At 34.4% G+C, this 19,236-nt stretch overlaps 1 protein-coding gene across 1 annotated transcript in view; it reads left to right on the forward strand.

Moving 5' to 3' along the window:
• Uba6 (ubiquitin like modifier activating enzyme 6) overlaps window positions 1-19,236 on the forward strand; it is a 58,264-nt gene that overhangs the window by 14,722 nt on the left and 24,306 nt on the right. Inside the window, exons 7-17 of the mRNA XM_075942740.1 lie at window positions 347-427; window positions 1,754-1,876; window positions 2,018-2,141; window positions 5,244-5,347; window positions 6,790-6,852; window positions 7,884-7,960; window positions 8,430-8,496; window positions 12,155-12,298; window positions 13,494-13,561; window positions 16,562-16,640; window positions 17,729-17,809. Of these exons, the coding sequence (XP_075798855.1) occupies window positions 347-427; window positions 1,754-1,876; window positions 2,018-2,141; window positions 5,244-5,347; window positions 6,790-6,852; window positions 7,884-7,960; window positions 8,430-8,496; window positions 12,155-12,298; window positions 13,494-13,561; window positions 16,562-16,640; window positions 17,729-17,809 (1,011 nt within the window). The remainder of the gene's footprint in view (window positions 1-346; window positions 428-1,753; window positions 1,877-2,017; window positions 2,142-5,243; window positions 5,348-6,789; window positions 6,853-7,883; window positions 7,961-8,429; window positions 8,497-12,154; window positions 12,299-13,493; window positions 13,562-16,561; window positions 16,641-17,728; window positions 17,810-19,236) is intronic.

Here is a 19,236-nt window from a genome sequence, read left to right on the forward strand (position 1 = left end):
CTGAAAATAATGTTTTGGTGGCTATATTAGTGGTTGCAGGACAGTGACAGAAATCTCAACCTTTTTTGGGAGACTGCAAACACAATATATGATGTTAATGTTTGCTTCCAGTTGTGAGTCCTTTGTAGTAAAGGAATTTATTTAATATGAGTATATGTTCTCTTTACTTTTATTTTCCATTTTGTACTTCTATAATTATTAATCCTAGAACAGAATACAACATAGAATAGTAACTATCTTGTGAGGATACCTATAATTCTTTGGCAATTAGAATTGACATGCTTCTATTTCGAAAGTTGTATTTTATAAAAGTAATTGTGTACTTTCTGGTCTTTATTCTCAACAGTGCATAGTATTGACTGAGATGAAACTGGCATTACAAAAGAAGATCAATGACTTTTGCCATTCTCACTGCCCTCCCATTAAGGTAACATAATTTAATAATGAGATGCATTTAACTAAAGGAAGAATATTTTTAATATTAAAACTTGGAGCTTTTCCCTGTTATATAAATAGTCTTTATGTGTACGGTCATAAGTAAGATTTTTTAAAAAATAAACTTTATACCTTAAAAGTTTGTAAGTAGCCAAGCATATTGGTGCAAGTCTTTAGTCCCAGCACTAAGGAGGCAGAAGCAAGCAGGTAGATAACTTTGAGTGCCAAGATGAGCCTGGTCGACATATCACGTTCCAAGCTAGGTAGTAAGACCCTGTCTACAAAATACAACAAAGAAAAAACTTAGAAACAAACATGCGAGTGCGCACGCGCCAAATTAACGAGGTCCAGGTATTTAAATCTCAGTTGATTCTACACAGAGTAGCTACTCTACAGCTTGAGACCTCCATGCTGGCTTTTCCTTTGACTGTAGAATGTGCTGTCTACCACCAAGAACAAATATCCATGATGGTGAGAACTGGGACAATTAGCTTTATCTCTTTCATAACTTTGTCCATTGACTTCTTCCAGTCCTCCCTCACCCTCCAATATTTATACTTCATGTTCTCTTTTCTATGTGTTACATTGTCCCACTGGCACATTTATTTACATATTAGCATATATTATTGGCTACATAATATGTGTGATTTTTCTTCTGAAAATATGTGACCTTTCTTAATATTAAACATTTTAAGTCCTTCCATTGTCATACAAATTTTGTGACCGCATATTTTTAGAACTGAATAAAAGCTGTAGTAAGAGCTTTAAGCACAAAGAAATAATATCTTTAAAGATTTTTGAGATGGAAACAGTGCTGTTATTATAAAAATTACTTTTCATAAAGCAGTTGTAATTGTGTTAAACAACCTCATATATACCCTTAATGGTTTGGTTTGCACTTTGACCTCTGTACCTTAACACTAACTTATTTCCACTAACTAATGCTTTTGGTTAAGTGTATGCTCATTTTTGTTTCTGTAAAATAATGAGATTTCATTATAGACCATTAAACCAAGATAACTGTTTCCTATGTATTGGAACTTGAAATTTATGACCAAGCCAGATTTTTTGTTTCTGAAACAACCTGGAGTAAGCAATGGGGATACAATGATGGTACTTTTCTCAGGTATCACTCACCAAATACCACATTTCTTAATTCCCAGACTGATCGATCTATAGATGACTCATTCTATACATGATTATTTTTACATTTCAGAGAATGTACTTCATTATAAATGAAATTATCATGAAATGTCATAATATAATTGAGGTAGGGTTTTTCCTATTAACATAAGCAAATTTATTTTTCTCTTTTCAGTTTATTAGTGCAGATGTACATGGAATTTGGTCCAGGTTGTTTTGTGATTTTGGTGAGGAATTTGAAGTTTCAGATACAACAGGAGAAGAACCAAAGGAAATTTTCATTTCAGACATAACGCAAGTATGATTATAGTATTTGATTTCAATAAAATTGTTAGGTATAGGCTGCTAACTTTTAATATTTATAGACCATTATTTTTAAAAACTTGCAAATAGTAAGAAAATATACAAACTTGGTTGTCAATGGTACTCTGATTTTTAGGCTAATCCAGGCATTGTCACGTGCCTTGAAAATCATCCTCACAAGCTTGAGACGGGACAGTTCCTAACATTTCGAGAAATTAATGGAATGACAGGTTTAAATGGATCTGTACAACAGATAACTGGTAAGTAATGTGTGTTATTAATTCCCTTTTAGTTATTCAGCATATTTATAATCATCCTTTACTCAGTGTTTGGAGCACATCGCCTTGGACATGAGTCATATCTTTTAGCCTCAGATCATTTTACAAGGGAAGATATGCTAAAAGAGGTATTATTAAAAGGAAGAAAGTAAAGAAATACACTATGAGAGTATACAAGTTGAAATTTTAAATACTAACATTTAAGAAGACAATTATGAAAAGTGCTAGGTGAGCAAAGATTCCTACTTGAGCCACCTACTTTAGGAGTGTATAAAGTCGTGTAGGATTTGGTCAGTGGAAAAGATTGTCGAAAGTGTGCTGTGTTCCTTGGCTTGAATAAGAGTGGTTTTATAAGCCAACAAGTTTGGAATCTTTTGGTTTTTTCCTTGTCTTTTTCCTTCTGACGGACTTAGAGATTATTGCTCAAAGGAGAGAGAAGATACTAAGAGCAGAGCTTAGAGAATATTCGTGTTTAAATGGAAAGATGGCCAGACATTTTATCTGGCCCACTTGAGATAATTCATATCGGTATCAATCTACATAATTGTGTTTTACCTGTAGTTGTATTTAAGACATAAAGACAGTGCTAGACAACATGCAACTTAACCTTGTGTCGTGTTTATATATTTGAAGGAAGATGACTCAGTTTTCTCTTTAGGGAATTTGATAAATAACGATCACGAGTGGTTGCAGCAGTTGACATAATGGCCCTTTAGTAAGGGTCCTCTTTCTCCACATCCTCACCAGCATTTATCATCATTTCTTTCACTTTTAGTTTGTTTGTTTTGTGACTCTGTTTTAATTCGTAACTCCTTGATGACTAAAAATGTTGAACACATTTAAAAATATATATTGACGTATTTTTTATTTTTTTTTCTTGAAAACTGTTTAGCTCATTGACGCATTTATTGAGTAACACTTTTATAGATTTTTTTGTTTTATTTTATGTGGTTGAAATGATGTATTCTCAATATTAGCCAGTTGTGAAGTAAGCTGTCAGATAACCTTTTTCTCCTCTATGGGCTCTCTGCTCACCCTGCTGATAGCAAACTTTTCAATTTGACGTTTGAGTACATCTGTCTTAAGTGCAGGTTCAGAACATGATGAATTTGTATCTGTTTAAGGAAGCTTGATAATTTAGGTTTATATTTGCTTACATTGGTGATGATATAGTGTTTCATTGTGATGATAAGATCAGATTCTTGGAGCTGCAGATATAGGAAAAAGTTGCCTGATAGCAAAGAATGAAGTTTTTATTTTTTATTTATTTTGTTTTGCAGGGGTTTCCATTTGTTTTTGTTTTTCAAGACAGGATTTCTTTGTGTAGCCCTGGCTGTCCTCTAACACACAGAGATCTGCCTCTCTGAGATTTGGGATTAAAGACGTGCATCACCACTGCCAGGCAAAGTTTTTTACTTTAAAACACACTTTTTTTTTTAACCAAAAAATTACTTTTGAGTGAAAGTTGTTAATTGAGCTGTTGTTAAAAAGCTCAAATTTTAACATTTGTTACTTGGTATTTACTGCCTTAAGATAGTTTTTTTATATGCAAAAAATGTTAAATTGCTAAAAGTAATACATGTTTATTGTAGAACAGCATATGTGTATATACTATATATATATAAATATATGTGTAAATATGTATGTACACATTGAAAATAGAATTGAGTGAACACCACCTTAGATTTCCTCCCTTCTCAAAAAAATTTTAAAAAAGCAAATAAGCTTGGTGTCTGCTTACTTTTCTATTTAATGTATTACTATTGGCCACTTGCTCATATATTTATAAGTGTTATAAACTTGTGTGGTAAGTATAGAGGAACTTACTGTTTAGGTTAATTTTTGATTATTAAATGGTCCAATAACAAAGTAGATTGAGTATGTGAAGTTTTCACACATCCTTGGCTATCCCTCCTCTCAGTAGTTCTCCATCCATCACGGGTTTATTCTGTGTCAGTAGGAAGTTTGCTTACACTTTCTTGCACAGAAAGTACCTGTATGTTGTAGCTTTTTGCATTTTCATATTATAAATGAGTTTAAATATCTTGATCTTTGGTTGGCACTGTTTTCTTTCTCTTTAATGTGAATCGTATGTTTTGCTAGTTTCCTGCTGAACCACTGACCGTATTCTTAACAGTTACCAGGACTCTTCAAAAAGGAAACTGCAGCCAGGCAGTGGTGGTGCATGCCTTTAATCCCAGCACTGTGGGAGGCAGAGGCAGGTGGATCTCTATGAGTTCAAGGCCAGCCTGGTCTGCAAGAGATAGTTCCAGGACAGGCTCCAAAGCTACAGAGAAACCCTGTCTTGAAAAAAAAACAAAAAAAGGAAACTGCAGGAAAGTAAAGCTGCCCAGCAAAGTCAAAAGATAAATGCCAAAGTAGGAGTACTACTTGACATTAAAGTTTATCTTAATGCTGATAATGAACATTATTCTTTAATAATAAGTGTCTCTTGACTCTGCTGTGGAAGCTCTGTTTTCATGCAGTCTGTTTTTTTTTAATCACAAACTTTTTCAGGCTTTCCACATTTTGAGTGTTTAAAAAGAGCCTCCTCCTGGTTCTAAAAGTAATTTTTCTCCAGTGTTTTTATATATATTTTTCAAGTTGGCACCTTTTTAATATTTAAAATTAGCCACATGGGATATTTTCTTTAGTGGTCTGCTTTCTTAAAGATTTATTAAATAATCCTATTTCCCTCCACTGGTTTAAGGTTCTATCTTTATTTACCACTTTATTTTGTTTCTGTGTACTTGAATGTATTTCTCAGGTCCTCAGTTTTTTTCCTTTTATATGTTCATGTACCAGTAAAATTTTTATTAGCATGATCTAGAGATTTTTAATATATTTTAATATTTTATAGTAAGAACCTCAAACTTCTTTACTCTCTAGTTTTCCTCAAATATTTTTAAGACCCAGAGCCCATATTGGAAGAAGTACTTGGTATGACCCCTAACAAATTGCCAACCCTGTAAAAAATAAAAAAGATTTGTTTTAGAATCTTACTTTTATAAATAGAGAATAATATCTTTGTGATAAAACATCTTAAAATTTAAATACCCATGTGTAATGTTTATTTTCCCCCAGTGGTGTCACCGTTTTCCTTCAGCATTGGTGATACTACAGAACTGGATCCATATTTACATGGAGGCATAGCTGTGCAAGTGAAGACTCCTAAAACATTTTGCTTTGTAAGTATTTTTTTTTTTTTAGAAAAAGAACACCACAAAAAAATGCTTACTTAATTCCAATTAGCTTAAAAAACAAACTGTTCTTTTTTTAAAATTTATAACCAACTTGAAAATACAAACAACTTAGGGACACACTGATACTATAAAAATAACAAATTGAAAAAAAGACAGGGCTGTGACTCACAAACTTCCTTAGTATGTGTAGCCCTGTATACTGCAGAATTAGGCAAATATACATAAGCTTATACAATTTTATAACTAGAATATGATTGAGGTATGTGGTTATATCTGAAAGGAGCTATACTTTCCTAAATATTGAGTTTAATCATAGAAGTAAAAGATAATGTATTTTCAAATTGTTATTGTTTTATTACTCAATTGTTAATTCAGGTCATTACAGTTTTAATCTGTATTATGTTTGATGATTTGTAGTGACAGAAAATCATTAGCTGCTAACTTGAGTATAGACTCTTGTCTCTTAGAATGACAGAGCACCGTGCATGCTGCCTCTCAGTGACGTGTAGCGTGTGTTAATTGCCAGGCTGTTGATGGTGTGATGTTAAAGGCTTTGGGAGCTTTTTCACGTTCTGAAAGTTTTAACTTCTTTGATTTTGTTTGTTTTTCTTCAGGACTTTGCTCAAATCAAAGTTAAGCCAATTAAAATAGGGGCAGCTAGTCAGGTTTGCTTCTATATAATTTCTGTTGCTCTATTCCTAATTAAATAATTTTGTGCATCAAATTGTTAATTTCAATTTTTTTTCATTTCTTTGCCTGTGTATTCTTACCTTTGACCCATAAGGATTGCAACTCTGAATACGTACCCAAGACTTACTAGGCATAACTAGTCTTAGTTACGTGATGATATCAGAATACATGGTAGCTTTTACATTAGAACAAAGCCTTAAACCAGACTGGTGACACATTGCATGAACATTTGCCAATAAAACTGATGGGACAAAGAGATATAATATAGGGCACACTGAAGCCTCCAGGGCCACCAGGACAGAAGAAGAGGTGTTGGAGAGGCAGGAAAGAGGGAGAAGTAATGAGATATTTCTGTTGTTGTTTTGTTTTGTTTGTACTTGTTTACTGTGTTTTGTTTTCTTTTGCATGGGTGGCTGGCAGGAACAAGGGGAAGATATGGGGGGACCATAGGGAAACCCTGAGGTAAACAGAATTGGGGTACATGATGTGAAAGTCGCAAAGAGTCAATAGAAAAGTTTTTTTAATTGGAATTGTAAAGATTTTCACTAATTCTTCTGAAGTGACTATGTAGAACAGCCGGGTTTTGCTGCAGTAATAAGATATTAGTGAACAATGTATCAGTCCAGCCTCACTCATTGTCAGCCCTGGAGAAGGATGCTTTGCTGTGGGTATGCTGACATATTTTGTGAAATAAATCACTCAATTTTCTGTGAAACAATACTGTTCTTTTCTCTTAGGAATCCCTGGAGAGGCAGATCAAACATCCCAAGTGCCTTATTGCAGATTTTAGCAAACCTGAGGTAAATATTTACTTTGCAGGTAGTAGAGTTGTAGATGGGATTTTAAATTTCTATCATTAAATTATGTTCGAATAAAATGAAGTTGTACTTCAGTAACTTGTCAGCTTTGATAATTAAAAAGCAATTTAGGGGGCTGGAGAGATGGCTCAGAGGTTAAGAGCACTGGCTGCTCTTCCAGAGGTCCTGAGTTCAAATCTCAGCAACCACATGGTGGCTCACAACCATCTGTACTGAAATCTGGCGCCCTCTGGCGTGCGGGCATACATCAAGGCAGAATGTTGTATACATAATAAATAAATCTTTAAAAAAAAAAAAAAAAGCAATTTAGTAGTGGGTAGGATGTTAATACAAGATTTTCTTAGCCATGTTTTTTAGACATTTATTCATTTTGTGTGCAAGGGCGGTGGGAGGTGGGCAGTCAGGGTGGCACAGCACCTGTCTAGAGACTGAACTCAGGTCATCAGACCCGGTGGTAGGCCATTTCACTGGTCACAGGGTTTTATGTGGTGCAAGAAGAAAAACAACCTTAGACACATGTTACATTCTACTTTATATCACTCGATCTGAATTTTTTAAAAGTAAGTAAGAAATTAACAGTGTCCAAATTTATAAACCCTTAATATAAAAAGATTAGGTGTTCTTGTATAAATGCTTTTTGGAATGGTTTTAGTTCTGGTTTTTTTAGGCAGGGTCTCTACATAGCCACAGCTGCCCTGAAACTCACTCTGCTGACTAGGCTAAAGAGATCTGCTTTCTTACCTTCGTCCTGAGTGTGGAGATTGAAGGTTTCTGTCAGCACACCTGGCTGTACAAAGTTTTTTCTTTGTTCAGCTAATGCTGCATGTGGACACCTAGTCATTTGGAAATGATTTAAAGTACTTTACACTCTTGAAGTCAAGTTATTTAACTTTTCTAATGGCATTCATCTTATACTTCTTATTGTAAGGATGAAAGTAAATAATACTTGAAAAAAAATTGCCCTAGTCCATAGCACTTAACAAATGCTAGACAATTTTTCCTGTTTCAAATAGGCACCTTTACAGATTCATGCCGCTATGCTTGCCTTGGACCAGTTTCAGGAAAACTACAATCGTAAGCCAAATATCAGGTAATGCTTTTCGTTTAAGGTAACTGTTCTCTTTTTTATGAAAACTGCGTAAACATACCATTGAGGGTCATTTATTGGTAGGAGTGGAAAAATCAGTGTGTAAGAATGTTATCATTCTGCATGGGAGCTTTTCATATTTGAAGACTTTAAAATCTGTAACTTTTAAACCAAAACCTGCTGATGTTGAACTGTTAATCTCTGGTAATATTTTCTAGCCTAAATCAGGAATTACAAAAGGTTTCTTGCCTTATAGGTTTAAATCTAAATCTCATGTGCTGTCTTAGAGGACCATGTTTTGAAGTAATAGATTCATAAGAGAGTAACTTTGAAGTTAGCTAAAACACGTTGTATTTTATACTAGTGGATTTTGTTTTTCTTATTTATATATGTATCTTATGATTTAATTTGAATATGACCTTGGTGGCAATTCAAAAGATTGAAATTGAGGTATTTTGTTTTATAATTGTAGATGTCGGCAAGATTCAGATGAACTGTTGAAACTAACAATATCTATAAGTGAGACACTGGACGAGAAGGTAAATACTTATAAAATTGTGGTTGACTGAGTTTTGTTTATAGCTTAAATGTTTTCTGTATAAATATCTCCCTACATTCAGACCTCCCTGTGCTGCCTACTGATTCTCTGTCATTAAACTAGTTCTTTGCTTCATTTATTTTACTTTGTGTATCTATAAAATTAGATAAACTCGCAAGGTGTTGTGGACATTACATAACTTGGTTTCATAAGGTTTTTAGAATACTGTGTGGCATTTAATTCTTATTTGCTGCTTTTGATTTTATAATAGTGTTGGTTTTGTTCTGTGAATACAAATTTGTTTTAAAAATTTCTCCTACAAATACATATAGATTTTTATGTAAATAAATATTTTCATTTCTCTTGTTAAGATACCTAGGGAGATATTACAGAGTCATGTAATACATGTAAAAGAGATGATTAAAATGAGAAATTGCCCCTTTTTTGAGACTTTGTAGCTCTCTCTGGTCTAAAACTCAATATGTATGTAGACCATCCTCAAATTCAGAAAGATTCACCTCTCCTTACCTTCTGGTTGCTGAAAATAAAAGGGTACACTTTATACCCACCCCTATGTGTTTTCAAAACAGACAGATTTGCTTTCTCACAAGATCTGGCTCAGTTTCAGTTGCAGCAACCTCTTCAGAACTCTATATTTCCTTTCTGATATAACAGCACTACTATTTAAAAATGTATTGCCTAGATTTGATCTGCATTTCACTAAAGTAACAGTGAATTTATGCATATTTTTATATGACTATTGTACATTTTTAATTATTTTATTTTTTAACGATTAGAGTCTATAATTTTTAGCTTTTGAGTCTTTTTTTCAAACACATTCTATAAATATTCTCTTTTACTTATGTATCCTTTTTTTCTAATAGTTTATGCCCATTTATTTCTAAAAACTTTAGAATTTTGCAATTATAACTTCAATCCCAGGACTTTATCATACAAGGCAGGCACCTGCCACTGAACTACATCCACAACCATGAATGTTAACCAAGGCCACAAAGTTCTTCTGTGCTCTTCTAAAAGTTTTATAATTTGGCAGATTATAGTTTCCTTAAAAATCTTGTGGAACTCATCAGAATAACAGCTCCTGGGCTTTGTTTTGTTGGGATGCTCATTTACTTCTGCTTCACTCTGTCTGCTCATTGTATATCCACTTAGTTGTTTTTGTATCTCTTGGTTCTATTTTGATAAGTCATAGATATCTAGAAATGTATTCATTTTTTTTAGATTTCCTAAATTATCAGTATATTTTTATAGGTATTTTCTATTCCCCTGCATTTCAGTTTTCTCTGTGTAACACACTGTTTTCTTCTCTAGTTTTAGTGATTTGAGTTTCCTCCCCTCTCCTTCCTTTTGGTCATTTTGGCAGTATGTCAACCGTTTATCCTTCCACAGAATTAACTCTTCGTGTCACTATTTTGATTTCTACTGTGTTAATTTCTGGTCTGCATTACTTATGTGTGTAGATGGAAGTTTCTGTCCCGGTCCTGTAGTTGTTCAGTCCCAAACAAACACACAGAGACTTTTATTAATTATAAACTGTATGGCCTATTGCACAGGCTTATTGCTAACTAGTTCTTACAACATAAATTAACCCATTATTCTTATCTATGTTTAGTCACATGGCTTGATACCTTTTCTCAGTAAGGCAATCTCATCTTGCTTCCTTTGCATCTGGCTGGTGACTACATCTCATCCCAAATTCTCCTAGTCTGGTCACCCTGCCTATACATACATATATATTCCTGCCTGGATACTGGCCAGTCAGCATTTTAATTAGCCAGTACAAATGACAAATCTTCACAGTGTACAAGAGCATTATCCCACAACATCTGTGTTATAGCTGATCTGCGTTACTTCTAGTACCACTTCATTTTCTTTGATTTCAGTTACTGGGTTGTCTTGCTGTTCATATTTCTGTGTTTATACATTTCACTTGTACATCTGTTGGGAGATACGTCTTTTTCTGGCTTTGTATGATGGTATCTGGGAATTCTCTTGAACTCTTAATCCTCACTGCTGCTCAAGGAGAGCTGACCATAGTAATGCCAGTAACAATTCAAGAGCAAACCAGACGCATAAAGTTTTTAAAACAAGTCAGTTAGAATATAAATTACACACCTAATAGAAGACAGGAAATACTTTAGGAATTAGGATGAGTTAAGATGTAAAAGTATTAAAAATTAAGAAATAAGATGATAGAGAAAGGAAAAGATAGAAAGCAAGATATGATAGGAAATAGGAGGTATTGGTGTAGTAGATAATGAATTAAAACAAAACAACAGAAAGGAGGATGATGTTTCTTTCTTGCTGAAGAGTTAGTAGGTGGAGTTGCTTCTTTTTATTCCCTCAGGCGTATCATTTTGCAGTGTGCTTGATGTGGGGGACAAGAGTGTAGTAAGTTCTTTTCTCTCTGAACTCCAGGGGGATTAGACTGGGACAAGCTGTCTTCAGCTCGGTCCTGACCTGGCCTTCTCACAAAGTCTGTGCTTCTCTGACTCCTGCTTCCTGAGTTCTTGTCTCTGCGTGCTCATACTGAGTAGTACAGCAAGGCTGGAGTCACAGTGCTCACACTTTCTCTCAGCTGAAGTTAGGGCTTTCTGGTTAGATGCTGTTGACACGAGAGGTGCTCTCCTGCTGCAGGCACCGCCGTGAGAAATGCCCACACAGTGGCTGTGTTTCTACAGTGTCTCTGAGTTTGGGTAGAGAGCAGGGAGGCAGAAGCTTTCAGTGCTGGTGAAATGCTTGCAGAGGAATCCTTCATGCCCAGCTTCCCAGCTGTGCCATCTGCTTCCTTCTGCAGTGCAGGTGGGCCTCCCATCACACAGACATGGATCATACTGATTCTCAGGGTGCTCGCCTAGCCAGTGTAGATGGGGAGACCTTTGGGCTTAGAAATGTATTAACAAAAAACAACAACAAAAGTCCAGCTTGATTTAAAAAAAAGAAGAAGACCTTTCTGAGGATGATTCTCAACCATTGTTTCAGGGAGTGAGTTCAGAACCACAGGAGTCCCTTCTGCACAGGTCACAACTTGGTACCTTCCTAAGAGGATTTCCCCTTCCCTACTGTTCTGCAGTGTTCAAAATGAGAATTCAGTGTTTCCTCACAAATCTAAAGTTTTAGTTTCTAGATGTATACCTGATGTTGTATATGTGTGTAAAGGTTATGTATATACACACAGCGGAAAGAGAAAATAGAAAACCTTTTTTGAAATCATTTTTGTTCTGTCATTTTTGTTGTTGGTTGTTCTTTACTTATTCTTTTTTGGGTTAAAGTTTTTTCTTTAGTTTTATAAACTTAAAATTCCAATTATTTTTTTTATGTAGCTAGCTTTGTAGGACTGTTCTTTTAGCAAAAACTATAAATTGAAGATAATCATTTTACTCTAAATGGTAGAATAGACTACAGTCAGAAAAGCAAATAAAGTGAATAGAGGCTAGTAAATAAAAAAGCTTCCTAAGGCAACATGAAAATTGGTATTTTTATCATGAGATTACAATATTTTTATTTAGGAAGGAAATCAAGTCGTTTGGGGGTTTTGTTTGAAGTTAAGTTCTAATAATATTGGTAATTAGTCATTGAAGTCACAGGTACCGTGAGAATACTGTTCGTATTGATGTGGTCTGTGGTTTGTGTTTCAGCCTGAAGTGAATCATGACATTGTGCACTGGCTCTCATGGACTGCTCAAGGCTGTTTATCCCCACTTGCTGCAGCAGTGGGGGGTGTTGCCAGCCAAGAAGTATTAAAAGCTGTGACAGGGAAGTTTTCTCCTTTGTGCCAATGGGTTAGTTCACTTTTTTCCTATTTCTTTACATTTTAAGTTGAGTATTTCTATCCATAATATGAACGTATTGTTAATTATAATGTTGTATAAATATATGAGAAAAGAAAAGGCAAGTGACATAATTTCATAATTGAGATTCTAAAACTTAATTCTTTAGTCAGAACTACCAGGTGAATATATTTTGTCTGTTCGGATATAAACCAGTTGTTCTCTAAGATGTATTTTCTATCACATAAAATAATAAGTTGTCTATGCTATAGTTTTTCTTTCATTCACTTGGGCTCTTGAACTTCTGTAGAAATTTTGCCATCGCAAACCTTTAGGCTTCATTTTTGATATCACCTAAAGATGGAGGATGTATGAATGGTGTAAATATAAGAGCCATGTACGATTAAAAAAAAAATCACAAGCACTAAAAATACTCCATCTGTTACCAGAAGGAAAGTAATTGGCAAAAAGTGTGCACACATTCTTCAGGTCTTTTCTATTTGAGTTTTTAACATTGCACCCACATGTACCATTTTCCTACTAAATTATTTTAAATAGATAACAAGTTGATTGGTGGAAGTTAACATCATATGAAATATAAATTATGCTATTAATGTAGTTATTTTATAAAGGTAAATATTTGGTTATGTTTAAATTTAAAATGAGTTGTTTATACTATGAATAAGACTGGATTCTTTTAATTGTTATTGAAGTAAATTCTTTTTTGTACTAAAAATGTTGAAACTGTTTTCCCGAATCTTTTTTTCTATAATTATGTATGTGGTTAAAGATAACATAAAATATATCCAGTTGGAAAGTAGGTCCAGAGTGGGTACTTTCTTCTCAAGCTAATCGTACTGCTTATTCAAATGTAACTAAAATTGAATAGGACTTCCAGAGGTTTTCTGTAGTTACGAAAAACAGAATTTGAGGTAAAACTTCCTCTGAAGATTAAAAAGCAAATTACCCTTGGGATGGATGAGTGACATGAGTTGAATTACTTTGTAACAGTTCTTTCAGGTTTCACAGGTTTTTTTAAGAATATATATTATAAACATTTTTCTGATATTTTACATTGAATTGCCATTTTGTTATCTCTTCTCATGAATAAATAACTATCAGAGAAAAGCAGAGATTTTTTTTTCTTTTAGTGATTTAAGTTTTATGCATAGTTTTTTTTTGGTTTTTTTTTTACTTTCTGTCTCAGTTGTATCTTGAAGCAGCAGATACTGTCGAATCCCTAAGCAGTCCTGTTCGTGAAGAGTTCCTCCCACGGTAATGCTCAAAATCTAATTTTTTTCTTAGTGTCTCTTTAAGAAGCAAGAGATTCAGCAGTTTTGCATAAACATGTGTCTGTCTTAGGTGTCTCTCCTCCTGATGTTTTTCTTCTTGACTTGTTTTTTCTCTGCCTAGTGGGTAAATATTATAGTAGTGTCATGATTTGTTAATACATGATCCATAGTGATAAGGACTTTTAGATTTTATCCACTGAGAATAATTAACATTTAAATGTTATATTAGTGTAAAAGATTGATAAATGCCATTTTTTATATATAAACCATTCTCCATTTGAGGCTATAAGTCTTTTTCAAAATCAGTTAAAACTTTAGAGATTTTATTATGCCAGAAAAACCACATCTCTCAGAGGTTTGCCTTCAGTTTAAATGAGTTAGTAACTCCAAATGCCTCCCATCGACTCTGCTAAGAACTTTTTTAAATATTATGATCTTAGTAGTTCTTTTTCTTGAATACAGTAGTTCCTCTTTATATGCAGTTTAACTTCTTGATATTTTAGTTACCTATGAAATATCAAAAATTAAGAAATGGAAAAGTGCAGAAATAACTTGATAAATTTAAATTGCATATAGCTGGGTATAGAATAATAATGCGCACTGTCTTTTCTGGGCTATGACTCATCCTTCTGTCTGCCCATAAATCCTTTAGACGTTATCTCTGTTGATAGCAGAGTTTCTCATGTTCAAAGTAAGCTTTGTGGTTGTTTGAAGTGAACAATGTGCTTCAAATACAGTAGTGATGGTACTGGCAATGATGATATACCAAGGAGAAGAAAGTAACATGCAGTCTTTATAGGAGAAAAATCAATGTTTTTTAATCTAAGAAATCAAAAACAGGTGTAAGATGGTATCTCAGAGTTGTTTTGATTTTCATTTAAGAGTGTTAAACAATTCTTTAAGTGTATTTTAGCCATTTCTCTGTTTAGATCTGTGTCCCATTTTTTAATTGGGTTATGTGGTATTTTGATACCTAGTTTTTTGAGTTCTTTGTGTATTTTGGAGATCAGCCGTCTGTCAGATAAAAGGTTGGTGAGGATCTTTTCCCATTCTGTAGGCTACCGTTTTTTGTCTTATTGCCAGTGCCCTTAGCATTAAAGAAGCTTCTCAGTTCCGGGAGGTCCCATTTTTTAATTGTTATCTCAGTGTCTATGTTACTGCTGTTCTATTCAGAAAGTGGTCTCCTGTGCCAATGCATTCAAGGCTTCTTCCCACTTTCTCTTCTCTCAGGTTCAGTGTAACTGGACTTATGTTGAGGTCTTTGATCCACTTGGACTTGAGTCTTGTGCATGGAGATAGATATGTATCTATTTCCCTTCTTCTACATGTTGACATCCAGTTATGCTAGCACTGTTTGTTGAAGATGCTTATTTTTTTCCATTATATATTTTTGGCTTCATTGTCAAAAATCAGATGTTCATAGAATGTAGATTTCTATCAATGTCTTCGATGTGATTCCATCCAACCACATGTGTTTTTATGCCAATACCAAGCTGTTTTTATTACTATAGCTCCATTCTGACCTAGACCCTCTACATGTATGTATGTGACACTTAGGTAGCTTGGTCTGTTGGTAAGTGATCTCACTGTTGGGCAGTGAGATCAGAACCTGTCCCTGGTACTTAATTGGCTTTTGGGACCCTGTTCCCATGCTGGATTTCCCAGCCCAGCCTTTATAAAGTGGGAGGAGCTCAGTCCTACAACAACTTGATCTGCCTATGGGCCTTCTGAATGGAGACAGAGAAGGAGTGGGTGGATGGGGAGGGCAGGTAGGTGTGAGTAGGAGAGGAAGGAGAGAAAACTGGTCCATATGTAAAATAAAGGAAAAAATATTAATTAAAACAAAAAAGCTTTACATTGAGGTTGTAAAGATTTGGTAAGTCTAGCAGGAGTAGTGGCCATGCACATAGTTAGGACAAACCTGGGTGTCATAAGCAAGACCCTGTCTCAACACAACTAAAAATAACTAAGCCAAAACTAAATTAAAACATAAGTTTTAGCTGGGCATGGTGATGGTGCACACCTTTATTCCTAGCATTTGGGAGGCTGATCTCTGTGAGTTTGAGGCCATCCTGGTCTACACAGTGAGTTCTAGGATAACCAGGGATATACAGAGAAACCCTGCCTTGTAAAACCAAATAAATAATTTTAGGAAGAAGAAATAATCTAACCACAACATTGCAAAGAAGTGGAAAGAAATTTTTCTTTGGTATTCCTCCTACAGATATTACCACAGTGTGTGGTGTTATAAGTTTATAAATTATGTATAGTATAAAATTTAGTGTGCTTAGGGATCAGTATAATCCAAAGTTTCAGGAATCCACTGATGATCTTAGAATGGATCCCTCATTCTAAATTAAAGTCATCTTTACTTAAGTCATTTCGATATTGGTAGGGTCTTTTCTCTTTCAAAGAAGGTAGTTCTCATGAATTAAGGAAAAAAATTTTATATAAAATGGATTAATTAAAATATAATTACATCAACTCTCTCTGACCCTGTCAGTACACCTCACTCCCTCTTTGCTTTACATATATGCATAAATATCTAAACACATTCTGCTAAGTGCAGTTAGTGTGGTTTGTGTGTATTTGAGTTCAGGGTTGTTGGCTTTGTATCACCAATGAGGGGCTCCTCTCTGGCAGTGACCTTTTCCTCTTAGCGTCATTAATCTTTGTTTAGATGTAAGAAGGGATGGAGGAAACTCTTACAGTATGTTCTCCATTAAAGCACAATACTAAATTGTTAATAAAAATAATAAAATGTGGCCAGGCGGTGGTGGCGCACGCCTTTAATCCCAGCACTTGGGAGGCAGAGGCAGGCGGATCTCTGTGAGTTCGAGACCAGCCTGGTCTACAAGAGCTAGTTCCAGGACAGACTCCAAAACCACAGAGAAACCCTGTCTCGAAAAAACCAAAAAAATAAAAATAATAATAATAATAAAATGTATTTCTTGTGCCTGTTTCTTGGTAAATGTTTCTCCAGAGGAGATAGATATGATGCCTTGCGAGCCTGCATTGGAGATACATTATGTCAGAAGCTTCACAATCTGAGTGTCTTCCTAGTAAGTATGAATAAGAATGGGAATAAGAAGTGTGTTCAACTGCTGTTTACTGTCAACAGCTGGCTCCAAATGAGTGACTCACAAGTCATATAACCCCCAGAGCTTAAGATACTGACTCTCTGGCCCTTTCCATAAAACATTAGCCAATTCATAATCCAAGGAATATGCATTTCAAAATAAAATCTGAATATAATAGCTTTCAACATTAAATGATTTTCTAGAAGTATTTTTAAAATGTGGGGTTATTTTCCTCACTAAATTAAGAAATGAGCAAATGTGTTCTCTTTTAAAAAAAAAAAGATTTATTTATATATTAAGTATACATTGTTCTGCCTGCATGTATTGCCTGCAGGCCAGAAGAGGGCACCAGATCTCATTTTAGATGGTTGTAAACTACTGTGAGGTTGCTGGAAATTGAACTCAGGACCTCTGGAAGAGCAGCCAGTGCTCTTTAACTGCTGAGCCATCTCTTCAGCCCATATTCTCTTTTTAAAATGTCTTAAAATTGTGTGAGAGAGATTTTTCTCAAGAGCATAAATTTCTTGGCAAGTCTTAAAAATAATACTTGATTTTATCATTTCTATAAAGTAATATTTTAAAGATTAATAATTGCTGTTGAGATTTTGCATGTAGATGGAACTTCTTATAATAATTCAGTATCTGTTTTACTTAAAATTCTTAGTAGAATTGTCTTAAACTTCACCTTTCAGATCAATTGACAAATATAAAAGTAAAAAAAAAATTTCATAGAGTAATTCTGGGTTTGGATGGGTTTTGTTGTTTTGTTTCTGCCATTGTTTTCTATCCTGTGTAAAAATGAGTTCTGTGTTCAGCGTTTTCTGTTTAGAGGAAGTGTTATAAATAGTACATTCTCCTTATTTGTTTGTGCTTTTTTTTTTGCCTTTGAGACATTTACAAGGTCTTATGAAACCTGTACAAGTACAATCTGTCACAAGTGAATCACAAATGGTCGTTTTTTAAAATAGCTTTTATTGTAATAGCATTTAAAAGAAAACTGACTGAAAATGTTCTCTGTTGAGTAGGCATAGTTTTATCGTCTGACATTTATACTCTACTCTCTTCAATAGGTAGGATGTGGTGCCATAGGCTGCGAAATGTTAAAAAATTTCGCCTTACTGGGTGTTGGTACAAGCAGAAAGGAAGGATTGGTAAGATACAGGCTTTTGAGAGTTACACGTTTGTATTTCTGGTGTTGCGCTTTTCTGAACTGTCTTTGACTATTCCAGCCTATGTTTCAAGTAGATCATTAAACTAAGAATTGGAAGATTTTAGTTGTCTTCTGGTCACTTTAAGTGACAAATTCTGTTTCTCTGTTCTTAACTTTCTGAAATTCTCAGAAACTGAAAATGGGCTATCTTTTCTTTTGTAGTCACCATCCAGATCAAAATTATAAAGCAATGTTTATTGTCATAACTTTGCAAACTGAAAACCATGTTATTATTTTGTTATACTGTTGTTAAATATTAAGAATATTTAAACATAAGAGATGACATTAGCAAGTTGCAGAGAGCTAATATAGGTTAAATGGTGAGTTTCAGACAGTGGGAATAGTAGATACTTTGGCATTTTACAGTTAAAATTTCTCAGACTGAGTTCATTGCAAAATAATGGGCATTTAAAATAATTTTTAGTAGTTGTTTTATCTTTTAAGATAAAAATTTCATTACTGACTTCATATATTTATCTTGGTAACTACAAAGTTTGTATATTTAACTTAGTAAATAACAATGACACTACACAGGTAACTGAAAAGTAGATGATAATTCACATTTTGTCTTATTCTAGTTTTACAAGGAATTCATTATTATCATAGTTATAAGAGGTACATATTTATATTTTCCATGCTTAGCATTTCCTAAATTGTGCTCTATAAACCACGAATCTACTGACTTAAAAGTCATTTGATTTTAAAGGAAGGAAGGAAGGAAGGAAGGAAGGAAGGAAGGAAGGAAGGAAGGAAGGAAGGAAGGAAAAGAAAAATTCCTTTACTATAAACTTGTGGGTCACCTGAATTTTTGTTTTGTTTTTTGTTTGTTTTTGTTTTTCGAGACAGGGTTTCTCTGTGTAACAGCCCAGGATGGCTTTGAACTCACAAAGATCCACCTGCTTCTGCCTCCCAAGTTCTGGGATTAAAGGCATGTGCCACCACTTGGCCCACCTGAATGTTTTAACTGTGTGAACAGTAACAGTGCTTTTAGTAGGTAAAGGTCTGGACAAGAGCTATAGTGAAGAAATCTATTGATAACAGACAGCAAAATAAAGCATGTAATGTTTGCAGGCCACAGTCACTCTGAATACAGAGACTTTCTATATCAAAACTATAGTGTTCACAGACAGTCAAGATGGAAAGAGAAATCCCCAGGTACCTAGAATCAAGGGAGAAATGAAACCTTGAGTTAAACACCAAATACATTTTTTCTTGTTCCCTTTGATGTCTAAAACTTCAAGTAGAAAGAGAAATCACTCACATGGTCTTAGACCATGTTCCATACCCATATATGGATCCAATGTTATATTGGGTAAAATTTCAAGCAGAGATGTTATTATAGAAAATTTAGGGCCATTGAACTCTCCA

This window comes from Microtus pennsylvanicus, chromosome 12 (genome assembly GCF_037038515.1).
Source record: "Microtus pennsylvanicus isolate mMicPen1 chromosome 12, mMicPen1.hap1, whole genome shotgun sequence".
NCBI lineage: Eukaryota > Metazoa > Chordata > Mammalia > Rodentia > Cricetidae > Microtus > Microtus pennsylvanicus.